At 49.8% G+C, this 19,490-nt stretch overlaps 6 protein-coding genes and 1 non-coding gene across 7 annotated transcripts; 5 read left to right on the top strand and 2 right to left on the bottom strand.

Annotated features, from left to right (window-relative positions):
* Nucleotides 1-99: 99 nt before the first annotated feature.
* BKA67DRAFT_658454 (uncharacterized protein) lies at nt 100-3,568 on the top strand (the record flags this gene model as incomplete). The annotated part of the gene is made up of 2 exons (XM_046107282.1): nt 100-1,392; nt 1,733-3,568. 2 exons carry the CDS (start codon nt 100-102, stop codon nt 3,566-3,568), a joined length of 3,129 nt encoding a protein of 1,042 aa, XP_045958402.1.
* A 699-nt stretch (nt 3,569-4,267) lies between these two features.
* Nucleotides 4,268-6,173, top strand: BKA67DRAFT_564257 (KptA family-domain-containing protein). The gene is made up of 2 exons (XM_046102723.1): nt 4,268-4,897; nt 5,273-6,173. The coding sequence occupies exons 1-2, from the start codon at nt 4,646-4,648 to the stop codon at nt 6,008-6,010; spliced, it is 990 nt and encodes a 329-aa protein (XP_045958401.1). The 5' UTR covers nt 4,268-4,645; the 3' UTR covers nt 6,011-6,173.
* Nucleotides 6,174-6,468: 295 nt separating this feature from the next.
* Nucleotides 6,469-6,574, top strand: BKA67DRAFT_t99. Its single transcript has one exon. It is a non-coding gene; the product is annotated as a tRNA-Met (tRNA).
* Nucleotides 6,575-8,394: 1,820 nt separating this feature from the next.
* Nucleotides 8,395-12,240, bottom strand: BKA67DRAFT_564253 (WD repeat domain-containing protein). The gene is made up of 5 exons (XM_046102722.1): nt 11,375-12,240; nt 10,694-11,320; nt 10,062-10,643; nt 9,912-10,004; nt 8,395-9,858 (listed from the first exon to the last, which is right to left on the bottom strand). Exons 1-5 carry the CDS (start codon nt 11,958-11,960, stop codon nt 8,603-8,605), a joined length of 3,144 nt encoding a protein of 1,047 aa, XP_045958400.1. The 5' UTR covers nt 11,961-12,240; the 3' UTR covers nt 8,395-8,602.
* Nucleotides 12,241-12,389: 149 nt separating this feature from the next.
* On the top strand, nt 12,390-13,698 carry BKA67DRAFT_564252 (uncharacterized protein). The gene is made up of 2 exons (XM_046102721.1): nt 12,390-12,845; nt 12,914-13,698. Exons 1-2 carry the CDS (start codon nt 12,419-12,421, stop codon nt 13,471-13,473), a joined length of 987 nt encoding a protein of 328 aa, XP_045958399.1. The 5' UTR covers nt 12,390-12,418; the 3' UTR covers nt 13,474-13,698.
* Nucleotides 13,652-15,339, top strand: BKA67DRAFT_564250 (uncharacterized protein). The gene is made up of 2 exons (XM_046102720.1): nt 13,652-14,218; nt 14,289-15,339. The coding sequence occupies exons 1-2, from the start codon at nt 14,014-14,016 to the stop codon at nt 15,050-15,052; spliced, it is 969 nt and encodes a 322-aa protein (XP_045958398.1). The 5' UTR covers nt 13,652-14,013; the 3' UTR covers nt 15,053-15,339.
* Nucleotides 15,340-15,586: 247 nt separating this feature from the next.
* Nucleotides 15,587-17,626, bottom strand: BKA67DRAFT_518011 (uncharacterized protein; the record flags this gene model as incomplete). Its single annotated transcript, XM_046097967.1, has 1 exon — nt 15,587-17,626. The coding sequence occupies one exon, from the start codon at nt 17,624-17,626 to the stop codon at nt 15,587-15,589; it is 2,040 nt and encodes a 679-aa protein (XP_045958397.1).
* Nucleotides 17,627-19,490: the final 1,864 nt, after the last annotated feature.

Here is a 19,490-nt window from a genome sequence, read left to right as displayed (position 1 = left end):
TAGCTCAGAAATTCGTCCGAGGTTTCGAAGGCCCTGAGTGGGACGAACTGGGGGCCATTTATGCTGTTTGACCTGGAAACACAGGCAAGAACCTTGACCATGGCAGCAGAAACACGGAACAATGCTGCTCATGCTCAGACAGGCCTCAACGCAAGCACTGACACAGACGAATCCGGGCAGCAGAAATTCCATTTCGATTTCTCGCCGTCCTTGACCACAAACAACAATTGGCATAGCCATCGTCAAAACCACAGCTCATCCAAACTACCCGCTTTTCGCTTTGCAGACTTGCGCAAAGAGAGTTTGGCGCTCCCGTCATTGCTGAACCAGGGCACCGGAATTCCACCTTCGCCTGTCTCACCTTTTGACACGGATGCTGACGCCAGTCCCAATCCCAATCCCAATCCCAGTCCGAGTCAGGATCGAGGTCAAGACCAAGACCAAGACCAAGACGCGGCACGACCACGCGCAGCATTGCATTTGCATGCCTTGAGAGAAACCAGTCAAGATAGCAACACCACGCGAGATAATAACAACAGCCCCCCCCGCCAGCAATTCCAGCTTCGGCAACAGAACAGTTACCACGGTCCCGTCTCCCCCGAACTAACACCCACAATTGCGACTACCGCGCACCAGCACATCGCGTCTCCAGACAGAAAATCTGTTCCAGCTTTGTCTCGGGCCGCGACATTCCAGACCCCATCCAAACCAGCACCCGCATCCGCATCCGCGACACGTCCCGTCGATTTGACCAAGCGATCCGTATCGCTGGGTGCGACGACAGCCCTTGCGCTCAACTCCCAAGCCGCCGACAGTCCCAGTCAGTCTGCGTCGGGCTCTGCATCGACGACAGTGCCCACTCGACCTCAACAACGCCGGGCGCCTTCCTATAGCGAGACATCGTCCGCATTGCGATCAAGGCGACGGTCTTCTGCAGGCAGTCAAAACGGCGCTCCAGGCGACCAAGTCAGGAGCGCGAGCGCGTCAGGACAACGGGAACTATTGTTGCCCAAAGCCCTGCAGAGAACAGATTCGGATGGGAAAAGAAGTTCCATAACACGACGACCACCTGTATCTTACCGGCCCTCGTTGACTTCTAGGCCTTCTTCAGGGGGAACGGCTAAAATCCCACCAATTCGCAAGTTCCGATCTTCTGGCGACCGACAGAGTCTAGGACTGGATATAAGCCTACGGTCCCCCAGTATCTACGACGACAGTCAGGAAGATCCTGGCCACCGCGACTCAACTCTAAAGGCGCTGGAAGGCAGGCGCGAAAGCGATAGCTACGAAGCAACACCACCCGACTCTGCTACCGAACCAATGGATGCAGACGACAGCGGCGACGTATTTTTGAAGATGGCGCGTGAAGAACCAGAGCCTCAAAGCGCAGCTGTGAGTACGCCCAGCGCCTCATATCCCCATGTCCGAAGCCTTTTTTTTCCTCGTGCACGACCCAATAGCGGTTCCCACACACTCTTGGAGTTGCCCTCAAACCTTCCCCCATATCCATGTCCATTTCGTCCTGACCGGACCCTTCAACGGTCAGGGTCTTAGTCTGCCGCGCCAGCAATGGGATCGGCGCCTCCCCTCAGATGGCTGCGCTCAGGCGGTTTAGCCTCACTAGTTTATTCCAACTCTTGCCAGGCACTTGCCACCATTGCCGTACCATCTCGTAGTTAATACTGTCGATATAATAGTTATATTTGCAGCACCATTACTAACGTGAAAGCAGGCACGAGTCATAAAATCTACACATAGACGACCACTGTCTTCTGTGATACCGACTTACCAACCCATGTCTCCACCTGATTTATCTCGTCGTCTGTCTGAGCAAGACAGTCCGAGGTCAAAGACTGTTACCGACGGGCAGTCAGCCGGGGGAATAGCAAGGGCTTTGACGTATCGAAGTCCTCTAAGCGGAAACACCTCCGAGGTGAAGGGTGCCGGCACCAAACCATCAACGCTTACTCCACGCACTCTCACCTTTCAGGATGCGTCTACAGATTCAACTTCTGCATATGGTCGTAGGAGGCAGTCTATTACAGATAACGCCACTGCAATGCCTTCGCGCATGTCCTCTATCAGGACTTCTGGTATAAGCTCTGGTCGCACCTTTAATTCTTCGCCCCTGGTGCCCAAATCTGTGGACTTTCAAAAACAAGACACACCACAGGGTGATCACCATACGGAATCGTCGAACTCAACAGCAGCACCGTCTACGGTTTGGGATGAGCTTGATGACCTCAAGTCGCGGATTCACCGACTTGAACTGACTGGAAAGCTTCCGGCCACGTCAGGGGCTGCCATTTCCCGGGCAACGGATGAACGGCCGCCAACTGCCAATACCAACGCCACAACAATGTCTGGGTCTCCTAAGCGCAGCTCTGGGAGTGCAGTTGCTCAAGCAGATAACGTTAGCACTGTCTCTTCGTCGTACGGGTACAAGGAAACCCAGCCTCTGCTCCAAGCCGCCATGACAAAATCGAAGCCCTTCTTGGCACCAGATGTTTATAGCGCCTTGGAAAGCGCAGCTTCTGAGGTTATGCTGCTTTCGACTATGCTTGGTAAAGCTGGCGAGCCAGGCCCCGTGTCGAGCGCTGTTAGCAATGTTGGCACTCCTGCTGTAACCGATAGGCAACTAAGGAGGAAAACGGAAGGCATTTGTCGCAGTCTCACGGAACTTTGCCTTGCACTCAGTGAGAACGCTGCCCAAGTCAAGCAGCTGGAAGTTACTGTACCGATTCCAGAGAAAGAATCTATCGCCAGTCCGACGATTATGAGATTTTCCAATGCCGGAGCGCAACGTCGCCCGAGTGCTCTACTGGATCGCAGTCCGGCATCCGCTGCTCCTAGCCCCAGAGCAATGTCACGACTTGAGGAGAGGCGTAGCAGCATGCTCTTGAATAGTGCTCTTCCCAGCCCAAGCGCTCGGTATTCTTCTCAAATTCCTAGCTCACCTTCCGATATTCCCAGTCGCCGAACGTCATTGTTGATACCTCGTGCCCGTAGAGCCGGGACCGAAGAACCGGAGAGTATGGCTGGGCGCCAATCCTCATTGCTGTTTCGAAATCGCCGTGCTGGAACTGAAGAGCCTGAGGAAATTTCAGGCCGCCGGACCTCGATATTAAGGACACGTCGCGGCACCTATGATACCGAGGAGGAAGAGCCTACGGCTCGATTCAGAGCTCCTTCAAGGGCAATTACTGAATTCACTGCCGGTCGCCCTCCAGCGACGCGCGATTTCAACCCACAGATCCCGATTCCTTCTATCGAAACGACTTCTCTGGGTAACTCTGCACTCCCAAGACGGCGATTAGGCTCGTCCACTGTCACTACTCGTCTTATCCAACCATCTACAAATAGTAGTCTTGCCACTCGGCGATACTTGGAGAGGACTACACCGGATCGCGAGGCCAATAATATCGCTGAAAAGCTGGCGGAAGAACGTGGCCAGAGATCTTTCTCTTTCGCCCATAGCAACATACATTCGCGTACCAGCAGCATTTCTCGGAGAAGAGAAAGCATGCTGAACAACTCGGTAACCGCGCAACCCGGCGGATATCGATAACGATTTACACGACAATTACGCGCACTCATAAATGTGTAATAAAATAGATCTTCCTTTGTTGAGACACCTGAAACGACATTGACGTTCATGCATCATTCAGGAGTTATTGCAGGGAAACCTTGCCTTGGATTGCCCTTTTCATTATTGTCCTTAATACCCACATCTTGCAAGACATTTCATATGTTCCTTTGTTGGAGGGGTCAGCGTCAGCATTCGTCATTACTTTGTATCATAATTGAAACATGTAAATATGTGTAGGGGAAGGCAGGAAAAGGCACCATATACTTGGTCAGCCTAGGTCGCTTTATACCAAACGAGGTTCCCATTTTCGGGCGAGGTCAGTCAAGGAATTGGTTGACTTTGTGTGTATAAGATTCCGGATCGGTAAGAACGCCCCTGTAACCAGGATCTGGTTTCAGAGTTTCTCATCACGTCAGGTCAGCATTCGATGGAATCAATATACTGTATAGATAAAAAGTTCTGGATGGCTAGCAGCAGGTGTAATGAATACCATACTTTTCGAGTGTACATATGGATGAAATGGGCAGTGAGCATAGACTGGGCTGCATAAGAAACACCAAATGAATCATGATGATTCGATTGAGTCAAACTACAATAATACCCGCGTAGTCCCCTCTGCATATAAATTTGTGACTCGGGCTTGCTGGAAAGCACGGATTGGTTGCACGCTAAGGTTAGTCAGATAATACTTTTTAGGAGCTTTTTTTAGCCCTCTAAATTGTGCCACTACAAACGCTGCCCAAGCTTCACGTCACCTTCAGTTTTATATTCACTTGGCTAACACCACAACAAAATAGACATCACACTGTGGATCGCCGATGCAGATCCTGTGAAAACCATCTCAGACTGGCTGCACATATTCCATCCCGAGTATCTGCACGCTTGCCATACTCGTGTTTGTTCAACAGCACGATTTTTGCGACAGCTGTGACGCCTCAGTCTTTCTTCACCCCACATCCTTTTCTACTTCTTCTGAGACGAACGTCCCAACAACAAAGTCTCACAAGCAAACACAACAAGCTCACGCACTCCGCACTCCACCGTCAAGAATTCACAATGGCTGCAAACGACGAGTTTGCAGATACTCAAGACCAGATGGAAACCCTCACCCTCAAGGGCAAGCCTGATGGCCGTGGCCGTGGAGCTGGCGCTCCTAGACAGCCCAAAGCTGCTGGTGGCGGCGGTGCAAACGACTCAAAGCACCGTGAATTCCTTATAAGCAAGGCTCTCAGTTTGCTTTTGCGACACAAGGCTGCTGAGGCTGGTATCGAGCTGGACAGTGAGGGCTTTACTCGCTTGGACAAGGCAGTAAGTAAACTTTTTCCGTTCGTTTTGTCCTACGACATTATTTCACCAGACGGCTATGTATCATATTTAAGCCATATTGGATTTTACCTTCCTTGTTTAATTTTTGTACAAAAGAATTATGAGTATTTTGAATTTCAACACAAAGAAACATGGTTTCAGACAACTGAGAACCGCTTATTTTTGGTGGTCACAGGAGACTCGGCGATAAATCCCAAGAGGCTTCTCGTGTTCTTGGAGATAGGTATTTTCAGTGCCGCGCTTTTTATTTTCTTATTTCTTCGTTGTAAACCTTTTTTTATGATGATTGAAGAATCGGCGATGTTTCTTGAACGCCTTTTGTCAGCGATTTGAGACTTGTACTGACCATCTCAACAGCTCCAGTGGCAGAGACTGAAGAGTCTCAAACCCACCTTCGCCGAGATCAAGGCTGTCGTCTCAGACAATGCCAAGCAACGCTTTCACATGAAGCCTACTCCAGGATCTGACGACCCGGACTCCACCAACCCGGCTGAATGGCTCATTCGCGCCAATCAAGGACATAGTATCAAACTCGATAGTGAAGGTCTGCATACACCCATTACGCTTGAGGCTGGTAACATTCCGGACGTCGTCGTCCATGGCACCTACTTCGCATTTTGGCCCAAGATTGTCGAGAGTGGTGGCTTGAAGAAGATGACCCGCACCCATGTCCACTTCGGTACAGGACTGCCCGAGGATGGCAAAGAGGGCTCGCAGGTTCATGATGAGGCCGATGAAGTCGCTGTGGAGGCTACCAAGGAGGCTGAAAGACCGAAAGTCATCAGCGGCATGCGAAGCGATGCCGAAGTCCTTGTCTTTGTCGATGTCGCAAAGAGTCTCGAGGACGGCGAAATGAAATGGTGGCTGAGTTCCAATGGTGTTGTCTTAACAGAGGGCAATTCGGAAGGCGTGGTCCCCTTGAAGTATGTCAAGGAGGCACGAGGCCGCAGGCAAGGTGTGGGTGAGCTCTGGAAGAATGGTGAGAAGGTTGCCGATCTTCTGCCTTCTGTTGTGGCTAGAATCCCGATGGGTAAGAATCGACATGGCCGTGGTAGCAAGGGTGGCCGCAGAAGTGGCGTGAAAAGCGCTGCTTAGAAAGCTCGTTGATATGATACCATCTTCTCGGCCATCTTCGGCAGATTGTACAGACCATGAAGTTTGTATCACAGTCTCAACATAGAGTAGACTGAACTCCAGACCATGAAGTTTGCATTGCAGTCTTAACACAGGATCGACTGAATAATGATAAGTATCGAAAATCCACGGCCTTTGTAGATCATTTGTCACACATAAATGTTTGCATCATGTCACACAAGCATTGTAGAATTCCAGCACGGACCGTGGCCTCCCTCCATCCTTACACTTCTGTTGCATGATTTTTGGTACTCATTCTTGTACGATAAGAGTGAGGGGGGTGTCCCGTGATTGGCCGCTAGGTCACCATCCTGTTGTTTGTTGCTGCGCCTTCTCTTGAGTCACACATTGACTCAAACCAACACTATCAAGCAAACTCGTAATATCTAACAATCTCAACTGTCTCTAACAAGAAATAAAGCATCTTAGCTAAGTGGAATAGCGCCAGGCTCATATGGCAATCACATTCAAATGTGATTCGCCAGTGCGACCTGGAGGTCACAAGATCGAAACTTGTAGATGCTAAAAAGGATTTCTTTTTTTGAAATTTCTCGGCTTGTTCTTTTTTTATTCTTCTCCCTTTTGTACTGTTACAAGTACTAGGAGATAAAAGACATACGTGAAAATGAAGGATGTAAATAATTTTAATGGCATGGTGTTCCGTCAATATTGTGGCTTGGCGTCGTAGGGTAGTCGCCAAAGAGGGTACAAGGGTATATTTCTGGTGAGTGATACACTAGAGGCCTTACCTCTAAATGCACCCGTCTACTAGTTACGGTCATGTTTGACCTCTAGTAACTGAGCTTTATATCACCTTCAGGCATAGACCTGGAGGTGGCCCTTCGATTTATTCGCCGAGCGGTCTTGCTGATCATCTGCTAATCAATTGCTACCTTGCTTCCATGACTACCTTGGCTTGTGATGATAAACAATCTTTGAAACCGCCTACTCGCTATGAGCAATATTCATTTCTTTTCGTCCTTGCTCTTCTTGACTCATCTTGTACCAAGATAATCTAAGCGATTTCACCCAGAGACGTGCCTTGTGATATCGCATAACGCAAAGAAAGGCTCCAGTACTGGATTAGACAACAGAAGTGAACGAAATCCCCATGAACCGAAGTCCTGAATAGTAGAGAAACTATTTTAATCTAAATAAATAGTCGAAAGTTCTACCCAAGGAGACCAGCCGGTTGGCTACCACAAATATTCTTAATAGCTCAATGATTGATTTTGTCCTAATCAGCCCGGATACAATCACACCGGCCTCATCTTTCAACCAAGGTGAAATAGTGACATAGCTATTCCATGACTTTGTTCGTATATTGTCATCTACTTATCAATTTATATTACTGGGATTATCTTACTGAATTCAGGTAGTGCCTTCACGTCTCTTGAAAAACTCTCTATCGCTTTAAAGCTCAATATCATGCTCCATCGTAATATGCTGTATTACCATAAAGTGGCCCTAGGATGTACAGAACAGATATATAGTAATAAACAAGAAATCTTTACCAGAACCGATAACATGCAATGGCTCAATTTCTAAGATTTCTTTGTCATCATCTCCGACTGCTGTTTTTATTCATACCACCATTTCTTCAAGCTTTGATTGATCACTTCAAATTACGTCTATGTACAAGATGATTGGAATGCGACTCATTGAACTGATCACATCAGCTTTGTAGAAATAGTTCACTGGAGCTCTACTCACGAGGCAAGGATAAGACATCCGAGTTTTTCCCTAGGGTCCTGATGTTCGACATCTTGCCATTGCAGATCAGCCCAAACTCCTGTTTGCCGATCTCGCTGCCACGGATTACTGATGATCAGTTGATTCATCGCCGTCTGACGACTATTTGTCGGCAACGGACGATGGCTCCAAGCATGGTGGGCTTCAGATGCCCAAGCCAGTATTATTGCTGGATTGGCAGCTCTCTGGTCCGGCAAGCTACATGTCCATAGCTGTAAGCGGTAGTACAGGGGTTTTCTACCCCTTCAAGCTCGGATTTGTGTTGTGCTGTGAAATAGGACGTATGTCCGCAAGCATGTGAAAGCGGCCGCGGCCAGCATAGGTAGGAACACGTGTAGCTGTTCAGAATCTGTGTATATCGTATTTCATAGAAATGCTACTGAATTTGTTGGTGAAGCTTCATGTGTTTTTGCCATGTGAATTAGGCTCGATGTTTTCGGTGAAAATTGTGATTCGACTTTAACATGGCATATTAGTGACGGCCCTGGTTCCTCGGTACACGCGACTCTAATCGAAAATGACCATAATAACAAAGTGTGTGTCAGTGCATACACTCCATACATTGAAACATCAGCACCAAACAACCTAAGTTTTGACCGACAGTTGACTTTGATTTATTATCAAGCTATTTAGAGGCAACTCCTATGAAGCCTTCCGCATATTAGACAAGATTTACCCAACGTTGAAGTAGAAATCTGACTCAAAAGCCATGATACGCAGTCATCCGTATGGCCAGGATCATGCAGAAGTAATTAGCTTGGCTTTTTGCTGCCACGTCACAAGTCATATCTATATCCATCGTCAGTGATAGTGCAAATCCGGATTTGCCCTGAAATTGCAACGACACCGACACTCCGGTACCGGGCACTCAGCATGTCTCGCAAACCACTGCCTTGCGTGATCCAAATGCAAGACGTGCTCACACTTCAAGCAGAATGTTGGAAATCTCGTCGCGGCTCTCTTTTCGGGGTCTGCTCCAGGATTTTCGCTTCTTGGGATACCAACAACCTCTAAGCAGACGACACACCTCGGCAGATGCCGTCCACAGTTGGGACAGCTCACCCCAGCATTAACATTCGGTGCCATAAGAGGATTTCTGTGAGCACCGGCGGCGGATGGGCCCATGGTTCCCATCTTGGAAAGCTCGTATTCGGCGTCACAGAAGACGCAGCGTAGTGCAATCTGACGTGAGGGCGGCTTGACCGTTGGAATCCCGTCGCGTTTGCTTCGCTTGGTGCTCTCGACTTCAAACTTGGTGCGTTGATAGTATGCCTTGTGCCGCTGCAAGTACGCTCGGTATGCGTTCCGCCAAACAAGACAGCGATAATCGTCAATATAACGTGGAGCACAAATGGACATGACGAGGGTTGCCGTTTGTACATCGAAGAATTTCTCGACATAAGTAGCGAAGATGTCGATCATCTTGTCGGTAATACCAGTGAGCACTAGGCCCTCAACGTCGCCTGTGGAAATGCATTTTGTGACCACTCCATCAAGCCACTTGGTAAGTTTCTCGTCATCCATGTAGCGCAAAGCTACGTATGTCCGTTGTCTGAGCGGGAGTGATTCTTGGTTGGCGATGGTCTCCCAGTCATTAGTAGCGATCAGAGAAGAGATTGCCCGGAGGTAGGGATCTGTCTTAGAGGCAACCGCATCGTCGAAGTCCAACTGCCCTCTGGCAAGACCAGGATCGTTCCCAATTAGTTGCAGTGCAAGTGATACGAATAATAGCTCCGGGTGTTCGCCACTGGCCTTCTTCAAAGTCTCAACTGCTTGGTCAGTTTCACCAGCGAAGAGGTGATGAGCAGTGGCCATGGTATGCCACGAAGGGGCACGTTCCGATACTGGAGTCGCTTCGTAATCTGCCCAGGTCATCTGAGGAGATCTTCCCCAACCACATATTCTGATGCATATTTGTCTATGTGCCGGCCATGCTGAATCGACAGCGTCGTATTCCGGTAAGCCCAATCTATGATTTATGGACTTCAGGGCTGATTCCCACTTTGATCGTGAAGGAACTGATGCTCCTTGGGGAAGTCTCGTGCCACTTTCCTTGCCTGTAATTGTAATTAGATTAGCTTGGGATTTGTGCGATCCTCCATTGACGAACCTAGATCATTTGCCCATATTGTACTGACACCCATGTAGCTCAGGTCTAAGCCATCAGCCGTCATACCGCCCTCGACATTATCATTCTCGGCACCTGTTGTTTTTAGTAAACGATAATATTTCGACTTTAAGTCTATAGTCGAAAGCTTACCATGTATCCAGTCCCATACATCTCTGAGCCACGGATCGTCCGAGAGGACATCTCTGTTGACCGTGGGGTCAAAAAGGTATCTATTTTTAGCACGGAGGAGTAGAATGTGATCCAGTACAGCCTGACCTTCCTTAGACAGGCCACGAGCATCTATGTTTTGAGACAGAAGCCGCTCATGTAGCTGGCGATTGGAAGGCGGCTCTGATCGCCGTGCCGCTAGCTCCTCCATGCTTTGCGTCAAATCCTCAAGGCGACCCTGCGACTGGCCAGGTTTTGTTCCAACGATCGCTCTTTTCGAGGCTTGTCTCGACAACTCACGCAAGGCTTGCAGCTTCTGAGCAGTTGAGATTCCTTTCGAGAACGAGTCAGGCAGCTCACCACTGATGGCCATGGTGTCTTCTGTGTGGTCTTGCGAAAACGTATGGCGGGGCTGGAGAGCCCTCATTATTAGCCTCTCAACGTCGGCTTTATGATCGCCAAAAAGAGGAATGTCAGAGATGACCTGTTGGATAATTGCTGCACCGAGCATGACAGGAGTCTGGGATTTCTCGAAGTCCATAAGACTATGATAGCTGGTGCCCTCTGCATACCATTAGCTTTTAGGTGCAACTTTCTTGCATGGAAAGACAAACCGTTCAAACCACGATAGGGTGCCTGCCATGGAACCATCTTGTAAACATGATCTGTAGTGTAATGTGGTACTTCAAGAATGTCGAAATCTCCACTATGGCGGAGAACCAGTACCCTTGGCGTGAGCGCAGGAGAATCCAGGTTGACCCAATCGAAGGAAACGATCTTATCGTTCCTTTTGTCTTTATTGGAGTAATCAGGATGAAGTTCATGAGACCTTCGTACTTGCAAGAGCTCTGGACTGCCCTCATGCTCCACCTCTTGGCTAGTGAACTCTTTCTGAGTGTCGACCACTCTGAGTTGTCCTGTACGCGATAGAACTGCCAATAGTCCGCGGCGGTCCCTGCAGAATCTTACAGATCGTATCAAAGAGTTTCTCTCATCGTTGTCTTCTGGATCCAGATCGACAGCTCTGTTAATTTTTAAAGCAGCACCCCAAGGGAGGTTGTCTTTATCCACGGCATCGAGATATACCTGTGACGACGACGAACGGGAGGTGGCGCGACGGTCCCATACCACCACGCCAGCGTGATCTAGTGCCGTAGAAGCAAAATAGTTCTGATCGGCATAGTCGATGGCAATATTGTTATTCAGCTTCGTCTGGTAGTTGATGACTGATCCATGCTGGTCTGTATTTGTAGTTAGTGTGTTGATGCGACAGATTGGCAATCAGGTATAGTTACCTCGAAGATCGTAGACTCTTATCCCCTGATTTTTAATTCCTACTGCAAAAGTCTGAGGACTGTCTTCGAAGAACTTGACGCTTGAAACAGTCACACTAGGTTCAAGGCGCTGAAAAGGCTCAAGAGAAGCTGAGGTGTCAAGTGGGAAGCCTACCACGTCTGGATCCAGTGTAGAGACGCGGTTGATGTCCCATATGTGCAGACATTGATCGTTTCTCACACGGTCCAAGCCAACGGCTAACAAGTTTTCCGTACTGAAGGCGACCGCATGACAAGGACGGGCCATTCTGACCTTCAGTTCCATAACAGAGTTGGCGTTGTCATCAATGCGCAAAAGCTGGACGTGACCTAGAGCTGTTCCCATGGCCACAAGGCCAGGTATGGAAGGAGCCCAATCATACGTGGTGAGGAAGAAAGGGTACTCCTCGTGTCTGTACAAACGTCTAAAGTCGAATCGATCACGATTCGCATGACCAGTTGCATTATATGCCTGTACAAAGCGCTGCTGTAGATTGACATGAATAAAGGTATCCTGCGACGGATTGGGGGACCATTTGATCAGCCCGGGTTCAGGGCGCTCCATCATGGCTCACAGCGCACACTCGACAGCGTGGCTGTCGTTGTGTTATTATGTGAAGCGCTGTTGGTCGGCTCATAGGTGGATGAACGCTTGGCGTACAAGCTCCGACGCGATGAGTGGTGAGTAGTGAGCACGACTCCGATGCGCGCAAGCAAGATACTCACTCCGTGGAGTATATGTCGCTTATAGTGACCGGCCTTTTGTATAGCCCACATCAAGAAGCAAATGCTTCATTGATCGGGACATGCCGAGCAGTTCGATGATGATTAATTTATTGTGACTTGTCCCAGACTTCTGTTGCATCGTCTCTGCTGAGCTGCACAGACAGCTGTCGGCATCTTGTTCGGCACCTGTCGGCGAGCACCGTGGCTGGCAGCCTTATCAAGCTTATCGCCGCCCCGCAGACCTGCAGACCCCATCTTTTTTTCTTTGAAGATTGGAAGTCTGGGTCCTGCCGGTCGGGAATGCCTTCAGTTTCTCAATTCTCGCCCCTAGGATATTCCACACTCAGGCTCAGACTCAGTGCGACGCCTACCCGAAATCACACGGACAAAATGAGCAAACCCAAGAGGTCCTTCTCAGACTTCAAGGCTGAGTCCTCTGAGGACGGTCAGCTTGGGTCGCAAGAAAAGGCATTCCGCGAACACACAACCAAGCGACAGAAGAATAAGCAGGGCAGCAAGGCTGCACCACCTCCAAAGAATCTCAACGAAACAAAGAAGCGTGCGAGGAATATTGAGCGCCGTCTACGCATTGCCGAAAACTTGCCAGCAGACATTCGTGTTAACCTTGAGCGAGAGCTAGTCCATCTGAAGCTGAAGATTGACGATGGACAGGAGGAAAAGAAGACCAAGAAGATGATCTCGAAATACCACATGATTCGATTTTATGGTACGCACATGCTTGTCGCTACGAAATCAGCTCAAATTGATCCTCTCGCTAATCTTGTGCCACTAAAGAAAAACAAAAAGCCGACCGACTAGCCAAGCAAATTGAGAAACAGATCCAGAGCACGGAAGATCCAGAGGAGATCAAGCAGCTGAAGCAAGATCTCCACACTGCACAGATCGACAGTCTGTACGCCAAGTTCTTCCCGCTGCGGGAAAAGTACATCAGCCTCTACTCAGCAGCCGTGAGCAACCCAGATGCGAAAGAAGACGAGGAAACAGCATCGGGCAATGCAGCTGCAAAGTCGCTGAAGGCTGAAAAGCCCAAACTTTGGGGCGTCATAGAAAAGGCGGCAAAGAAGGGTGTGCCAGCATTAAACGAGCTCAGAAACCGCAAACTATCCAACGATTCCAGAAGCAAGGCACCCAAGGAGCGTCCTTCAAAGCATTCTTTTGCGGCAAAAGCACAAGTCATGGCAGCCAAGAACCCACTTGTCAAAGGTCCCAGAACCACGAAAGCTGGTGATGGGAGAATGGAACTCAAGAACCCTGGACAAAAGCCGAAGCGCAAGGTTGAGGATTCGAGCGATGATGGCGATGATAGTGATGGCGGTTTCTTTGAGGCAGCATAAAGAGTGGACATGGACACGGCGTTTTGGTAGCATTGTTTGATACCCAAAGACGAGATAGATCGATGCCGATCGGAGTACATAGATCAATGATCCTAAGCACATCTCAAGTCAATCCGAATTAGAGGTTGCCTAATCACAAGTGCAGCAATAATGATCTGTTCAAATGGGAGCTTTGGTGTTTTTGTTTGGTGGCCTACGAGTGCTGACATTTATACCTGCTTTCTTTGCTACCCTGTAAGTCCAAAGTGCCGAAGTGAACATGGAGCCCGGGCCAGATGCGTTACCCACGGAAAGCCTGCTGATCAGCCCATGTACTTCTTTTCGCTGTTGATTGCGCAAATGCCACTTTGCTATAGTCTGTTGTAATTGGTCATGGTAACAGTGGCTGCAGCCTTCCAAACCAACATTGGTACTGTGTTCGGGCGATTTCACTGCCCCGCCTCCTCACAGTTCTATACTCTTCATCCGTCTCGACCCAGCCTGAATTCAAAAATATAGGCTCATGCGACGTTGCGAGTTGTGATCCAAGAAGGTAGAAAGATGGCAGTCTCATCATCCACGTATCAAGATATAATAGACTGGGCGCTATCCCAGCAAAACCATGAGGCTACCCACGGCCAGCCAGCCCCTCTCAACCAGAGCCAACGGAAGATGGTGCTTGATCTGCACCAAATCATCAAGCCAGTACCACAGTTACTTACGGCACCCGATATTGGCGATACAGACTGGGTGAGTCTGTTGTACCGTAAGTTGCAAAATATCGAACAACCTATCTACACACAAATCTTTTTTTCATACTAAAATATTGTCCCCAGGCTACAGACAATCGAAGCCGGGCACAAGCGATATCACCTTCACGGAGCAGCAAGCCGTGGAGTCCACGGTGCGACAGCCCTGCTGGAACGTCTTCGTCGCGCTCGAGGAGCACCCGGACGAGCCATTTCCCCTCACATCATGGGGAAGCGCGGCGCTGCCCTCCTTCGTCCGCAAGAAGGACGCCCGGCAGTATGCGGCCAAGTGCGCCGCCGAGTGGCTCATGGCGGAGAGGCTCATGCCCGACAACGGCCGCGACGTGACCTTCCCCAGGCAGCAAAAGGTGGCCCCCGTCGTTTCGGCGGCTCCACCGGCACCTAAGAGGCAGAAGCTCGCGGCTGCCGGTGCTGCTGCAACTCCTCCCGCATCCACAGCCCTGAGATCGGCGGCAGCTGCGAGCTCGTCGTCACCTGCGAAGCAAGAGCCGAAAGCCCCTGCCGAGCCAGATATGGACATGGATGAGGATAAGGCAGTCAGCCAGGTTGTCCAGCTCTGCAAGGAGCTCGGTATGCAGCTGCCGGTGTACAAGATCAATCGCGAAAACGGGGACTTCTGGGGCGGCCATGCTGAGTTCGACCGCACCGCCTCTGGCGCTGACTTGCCGCTCAGCGTGGGAGAGGTCACCGGGGTTTACGGGAGCAAGAAATCCGGTAGAGAGGCCGTCGCTGGACAGCTCCTCAAGGCCTTGAGAAAGATCAAGGCGGATCGAAAGGCCATATATGACGAGCTGATAAATGATCTGGGCTTGCCGGGCAGTGCCGCTTGACGGGTGGGGCCTATGTGGTGTGTTGCCTCCAGCAGACTAGGTAGGCAACATCAAAGTATTGGGCTAAGGATGAGACAATCGAAGTGCATACAAGTCCCTCCAAGCAGGCATTGCGAGAGACTGGGAGACAAGCTCGACAACAAGGGCTGTATACTAAGTTTGACCACTGCATGGCCGGCCCAAACGGCTAAGGTGCTATTCACAGAGGCGGTTATCGACACTCTGCAGGAGCGCAAGGGGAGGCAGACTCTGAAAACCACAAAGATGCAGCTGACTAGATTACCGGTAGCGAATTTCAAGTTTGTCGATCTGTTCTGATACATACTCTCACGTCCGAGTTGAATACGGTAATTCAAGTAAAGGACCATCCGTTTGCCCATGATTCACCCAGATGAAAATGCCTATATCGAACCACATACTGCAGCCTCTCTTGACGCCAAAGCACCCGTAAAAAGCAAATCCCTACCCAAACGTCCGAAAATAATATGCCGTAATGTTCACTTCACCACAAAGATCTTACAACCACCGTCTGACTCACATGATGGCACAAGAGGAAGCAACCGTTCTTGCACGGCGTCTTCCGGTGCCGGCACCACCTTCTTCCTCATCTGCATGGATGTTCTGAGCATCCCTAGCCCGACGCCTTCTGCGGCGGTAACCAGCCCCTGAAGCTCCTGCCTCCTCCATGGCTTGCATATAGTCTGCCCACTTGCGTTCCAGTCTACCAGCGGCAGCATAGTCGCCACGAAGGACTCGCTGGGTGTGCTGGTCAACTGTCTGCTGCCAGCCGTAGAAGCACTTCAACCCGATGATCTCAGTAGGATATGTTGGTGTGTTCCCGGACGGTTGTCTGATTTCCGCATTCCACGAGAGGACCTCACGAACTCCTGTCCATGTCACCATCTGACAATCATACACAACCAAGCGAAGACCAATGTGTGGACGCGAATCTCGCCTTGGTGTACGAGTGGCGCGCGATCGAACCATGGCAGCCGCCTCAGCCAATACAAGGTCACCAATCCGTGTGTTGTCCATGTCAATGCTTTTCAAGCTGACACAACTTTTGACGACAGGAAGCATGCCAGTGTCGCTTAGGTTTTCGCAATAGCTGACCGACAAGTGCTCAAGCCTGGGAGCACATGGTGCTTTGGCCAGGTGTTGTGACATGAGATCATTGGTGAGATCTGCAAGATCCTCCAGCTCGAGGTGCGTAAGCCGGGGCGTACTTGACAGAATCGGCTCGAGGGCCGAGTCCGTCAAAGCCGTGCAACCACTGAGCTGCAGTCCCTCGAGGTCAGGAACCATGTGACCAAGTGCCTCCACACCTTTGTTCGTAAGGTTTCGGCAACGGCTGATGTTGAGGTGTCGAAGCTTCCTTGGTGGCATGGTCGGTCTATTGGTAAGTATGTCGATTTGAGGATCAACTCCCCGGATCATGGTCTTCAACGCCTCATCGGTTATATCTGCACATCCGTTCAGAACTAGACGCTCGAGGTTGTTGGTCTCAAAGATTGCCTGGGCCACGTCAAGACTATCGAAACCCTTGATTTCTCCAGCTCGAATGTCCTTTAGCTTTGGGCAAGCAAGGACCACTATTCTAATGCCTTTGGCATCCATATGCTTGCACCAAGAGACATTGAAAGTCTCCAGTTGCGGGCAGTGCTGGGAGATGATTTTGCAAGTGCTATTTGTTACAGCAGGCAAACCAGTAAGATTGAGGTTTACCAGCTTGTCATTGGCTTTGATCAGGCTGTGCAACGTTGACTTCTGAAAGTTTCGGCAACCCTCTAAAGTTGCATTCATGAGGTTTTTGCAGGCCTTGGCGACTACCTCCGCTCGCTTGTAGTGCTCAACTTGCATGCAACCTCGTAGGTTGAGATCTTTAACGAACGGACCTGCAGCAAGAATAATCTTGGCAAGTGACTCGGCAGGGATATTCTGATAGAAGTTGGACGCATCCAGTCTCGTCCATAATTGTCCGTCGAAACAATAATTGTACCACTCCTTATTAACACGAGAACTGCAGACTAGCTCTTTCGGGTCGAGATATGAAAATATGTGGACGCGAATTTCGTCAGGCATATTCAACCAGAAGTCGTAAGGCGGCCTGCGGGCGGCGGTACCGGAACGGGATCGTGTCGTAACGTCGGCCGGCAGCCCGATTGAGCCGGGAGTCAAGCATGGCGTCGACCCATTGCCGATCTTTCGAATACCGAGACGACTTTCGATGCCGTTGAACTCAGGGAACTCGACAATCGGCGTGCCCGAACTTGAAGGATGCGTAGAGGAAAAGTAGTCACCAGAGGATGGGGCTCCCGGGGTATATGGTGCTCCAGGGGTGTATTGCCCAAATGGCGAGTTCGCTGAAAGGCTTACGCAGGACAAGCTGCCTCTTGTTCCGTAAGGACTGGCAGAAGAACGCGATCGGCCTAGTTTAGCTAAAGCCGGAGACGAAGAAACTCGTTGAATTCCTCTGAGGAGTTTCTGACGGCGCTTCTCCTTTGGCGTTCTGGTTCCTTCGATAGGTGTAGCAGTGCCAAATGATTCCTCAATTGGGCTTGGCGGGGTAGTCATCGTCGCCTCTACCGAGACATCCGCCATGATTGCGAAATGCTCAATCCCAGTCAACTCTGTTCTAACCAAATACTTTGGTGGAGCTGCAGTAATTGGTGTGATTGCCGTCAAGTGTGAATGGATAGCGATGAGAGCTCTTCCGGATTTTGCTTAGGTGTTATAGCTTCAGTTGATGCAGTGTAGAATGCACAGTTGCGTGAATACACTCTATAAGTGCGGGGACCGCCTAAGCTGGAGGAGGTTGTGGCCGTCCAGCTTGACGACAAGATCTCCTAGTGAACTGTTTATCCTGCCTGCCTGCTAATCACATTGAAGTAGGTGATTTGAGTTCATTCGACTTCGGGTTTGAAAGGGAACCGGTTTTATCGTTGTACAAGCGAGAGTGAACCTCCAAATAGTGAGGGAGTAAGTAGGTTCTACGTGATGACACTGAAGTGAGAGAGTCGTAGAGCTTGAGAAGCAAAGTAGAAACAGGGTCGAGTTGTAACTGGCCAGCTAAAAAGACCAACCAAAGATTTCCAACCTGGAGCAGATCTGTTTCCTGTTTCGTTTCTAGACTTTGGTCAGCGTTGACTCGCACCCACGGGAAGAGAGATCGGACATGGCGAGTATGGGGACGCTGTCTACTAGCTGAGTGGTCCAGGATTTAGGTTCTCGTACCTAGTGCTCTTATTAGAAGCTGAGTGTTCGCATCCGCACCACTGATACAACGATTATGGTTCAGTGCAGGGCATTTGGTGAAATCTTCAAGATTCGACACGCAGCAAAGAATTTGCACGAAGGAAAGCTCGTAATATCTGTACAGCCTCTCATACGAACTTGGCTCAAAGGCTCACAGCTGACCACTGGGTCTTGCGACTTTCTTATCATGAAAAAGCACGATTTTATCAGCACGAGCACGCCTGTCCCACCCACCCTCCGTTGCAGTGGCCGCTGGACCCGCTGAATGGCGAGACCCTGAATTCCTTGGCGGTAGCTCCTCCACACCACCATCCTTGTCTCCGTTGGCTTGTTGGATCGCCAGTGTGTGCCTCACTGACTTTACCGAATGCGGTGCAGATGCGACATTCTAGGCTTGTGCCCATTGGAGTGTTGGCGGAGTTTCTACTTTTTTTTTTTTTTTTTTTTTTTTCAGAGCTGAATCTACATGATCCGTGGGAGATGAGCGCTCGTGGCACGACATTACAAGTCAACAACGCTGCTCTCGCTATTGCGAATCGGCGCAGAAAAGATGTTGGTTCCAGTGTAACTGAAGTGGGATGATATGCCATTGGAATGGGAAAGCTCCTCAACCGAAGCGGCGCTACGAGCCTGGATAACCACAAGCATTCCTCCCAAAAAGCCGTTACTAACTTATGTACAAACCCAGAAATGGCGCAGACTAACTAATGTCTGCACGAACCGGCCAGCTGATAAGAACCAATCTTTTATTGAGGAGAGTGGCTCGAGAAAACCGGACACATCATTTCGCAATACTCTTTCGTCCTTACACAATAGAACATCACAATAATAACTGTTAAGGAAATCTAAAGTGTGGTTTTGTTCAGCTATTGATCGCCATTACAATGCCCTAATTGTATTAAATTCTGAAATTGTTATGTGTGGTTTTGTGTAAACCAAAACTAAAGCCTTTAGGGGAACATAAAGTGACCTCACCTATGTACGGTTTATTTCGCCCTGCGCGGGGGGGGGGGGGAGAGGGTCCAGGTCGCTGCCACACAAAACCGGACAAGGTTACAGCGAAGGATTGATGCAATTGTACTGCTTACCGCAGGAACCCCAGTACTAAGACCCAGTCTCGCCAGTGAGCTCCAGACAGCCCCAAGCTGGATTCGTTCTACTGAATGTTCTAGCCTGGCCAAGC

The sequence above is a fragment of the Truncatella angustata genome (genome assembly GCF_020726525.1).
Source record: "Truncatella angustata strain MPI-SDFR-AT-0073 chromosome Unknown BKA67scaffold_4, whole genome shotgun sequence".
NCBI lineage: Eukaryota > Fungi > Ascomycota > Sordariomycetes > Amphisphaeriales > Sporocadaceae > Truncatella > Truncatella angustata.
The sequence above is the reverse complement of the archived record's forward strand: the minus strand, read 5'-3'. Positions and strand labels throughout refer to the sequence as shown.

Coding starts and splice junctions, on each gene's coding strand:
- BKA67DRAFT_564257 (XM_046102723.1), top strand. CDS start 4,646: ATGGCTGCAAACGACGAGTTTGCAGATACTCAAGACCAGATGGAAACC. Junction 4,898..5,272: donor TTACTCGCTTGGACAAGGCA/GTAAGTAAACTT, acceptor CCATCTCAACAG/CTCCAGTGGCAGAGACTGAA.
- BKA67DRAFT_564250 (XM_046102720.1), top strand. CDS start 14,014: ATGGCAGTCTCATCATCCACGTATCAAGATATAATAGACTGGGCGCTA. Junction 14,219..14,288: donor CTGGGTGAGTCTGTTGTACC/GTAAGTTGCAAA, acceptor TATTGTCCCCAG/GCTACAGACAATCGAAGCCG.
- BKA67DRAFT_564253 (XM_046102722.1), bottom strand. CDS start 11,960: ATGATGGAGCGCCCTGAACCCGGGCTGATCAAATGGTCCCCCAATCCG. Junction 11,321..11,374: donor AAGAGTCTACGATCTTCGAG/GTAACTATACCT, acceptor CTACAAATACAG/ACCAGCATGGATCAGTCATC. Junction 10,005..10,061: donor TGTATGGGACTGGATACATG/GTAAGCTTTCGA, acceptor TAAAAACAACAG/GTGCCGAGAATGATAATGTC.
- BKA67DRAFT_564252 (XM_046102721.1), top strand. CDS start 12,419: ATGCCTTCAGTTTCTCAATTCTCGCCCCTAGGATATTCCACACTCAGG. Junction 12,846..12,913: donor CCACATGATTCGATTTTATG/GTACGCACATGC, acceptor GTGCCACTAAAG/AAAAACAAAAAGCCGACCGA.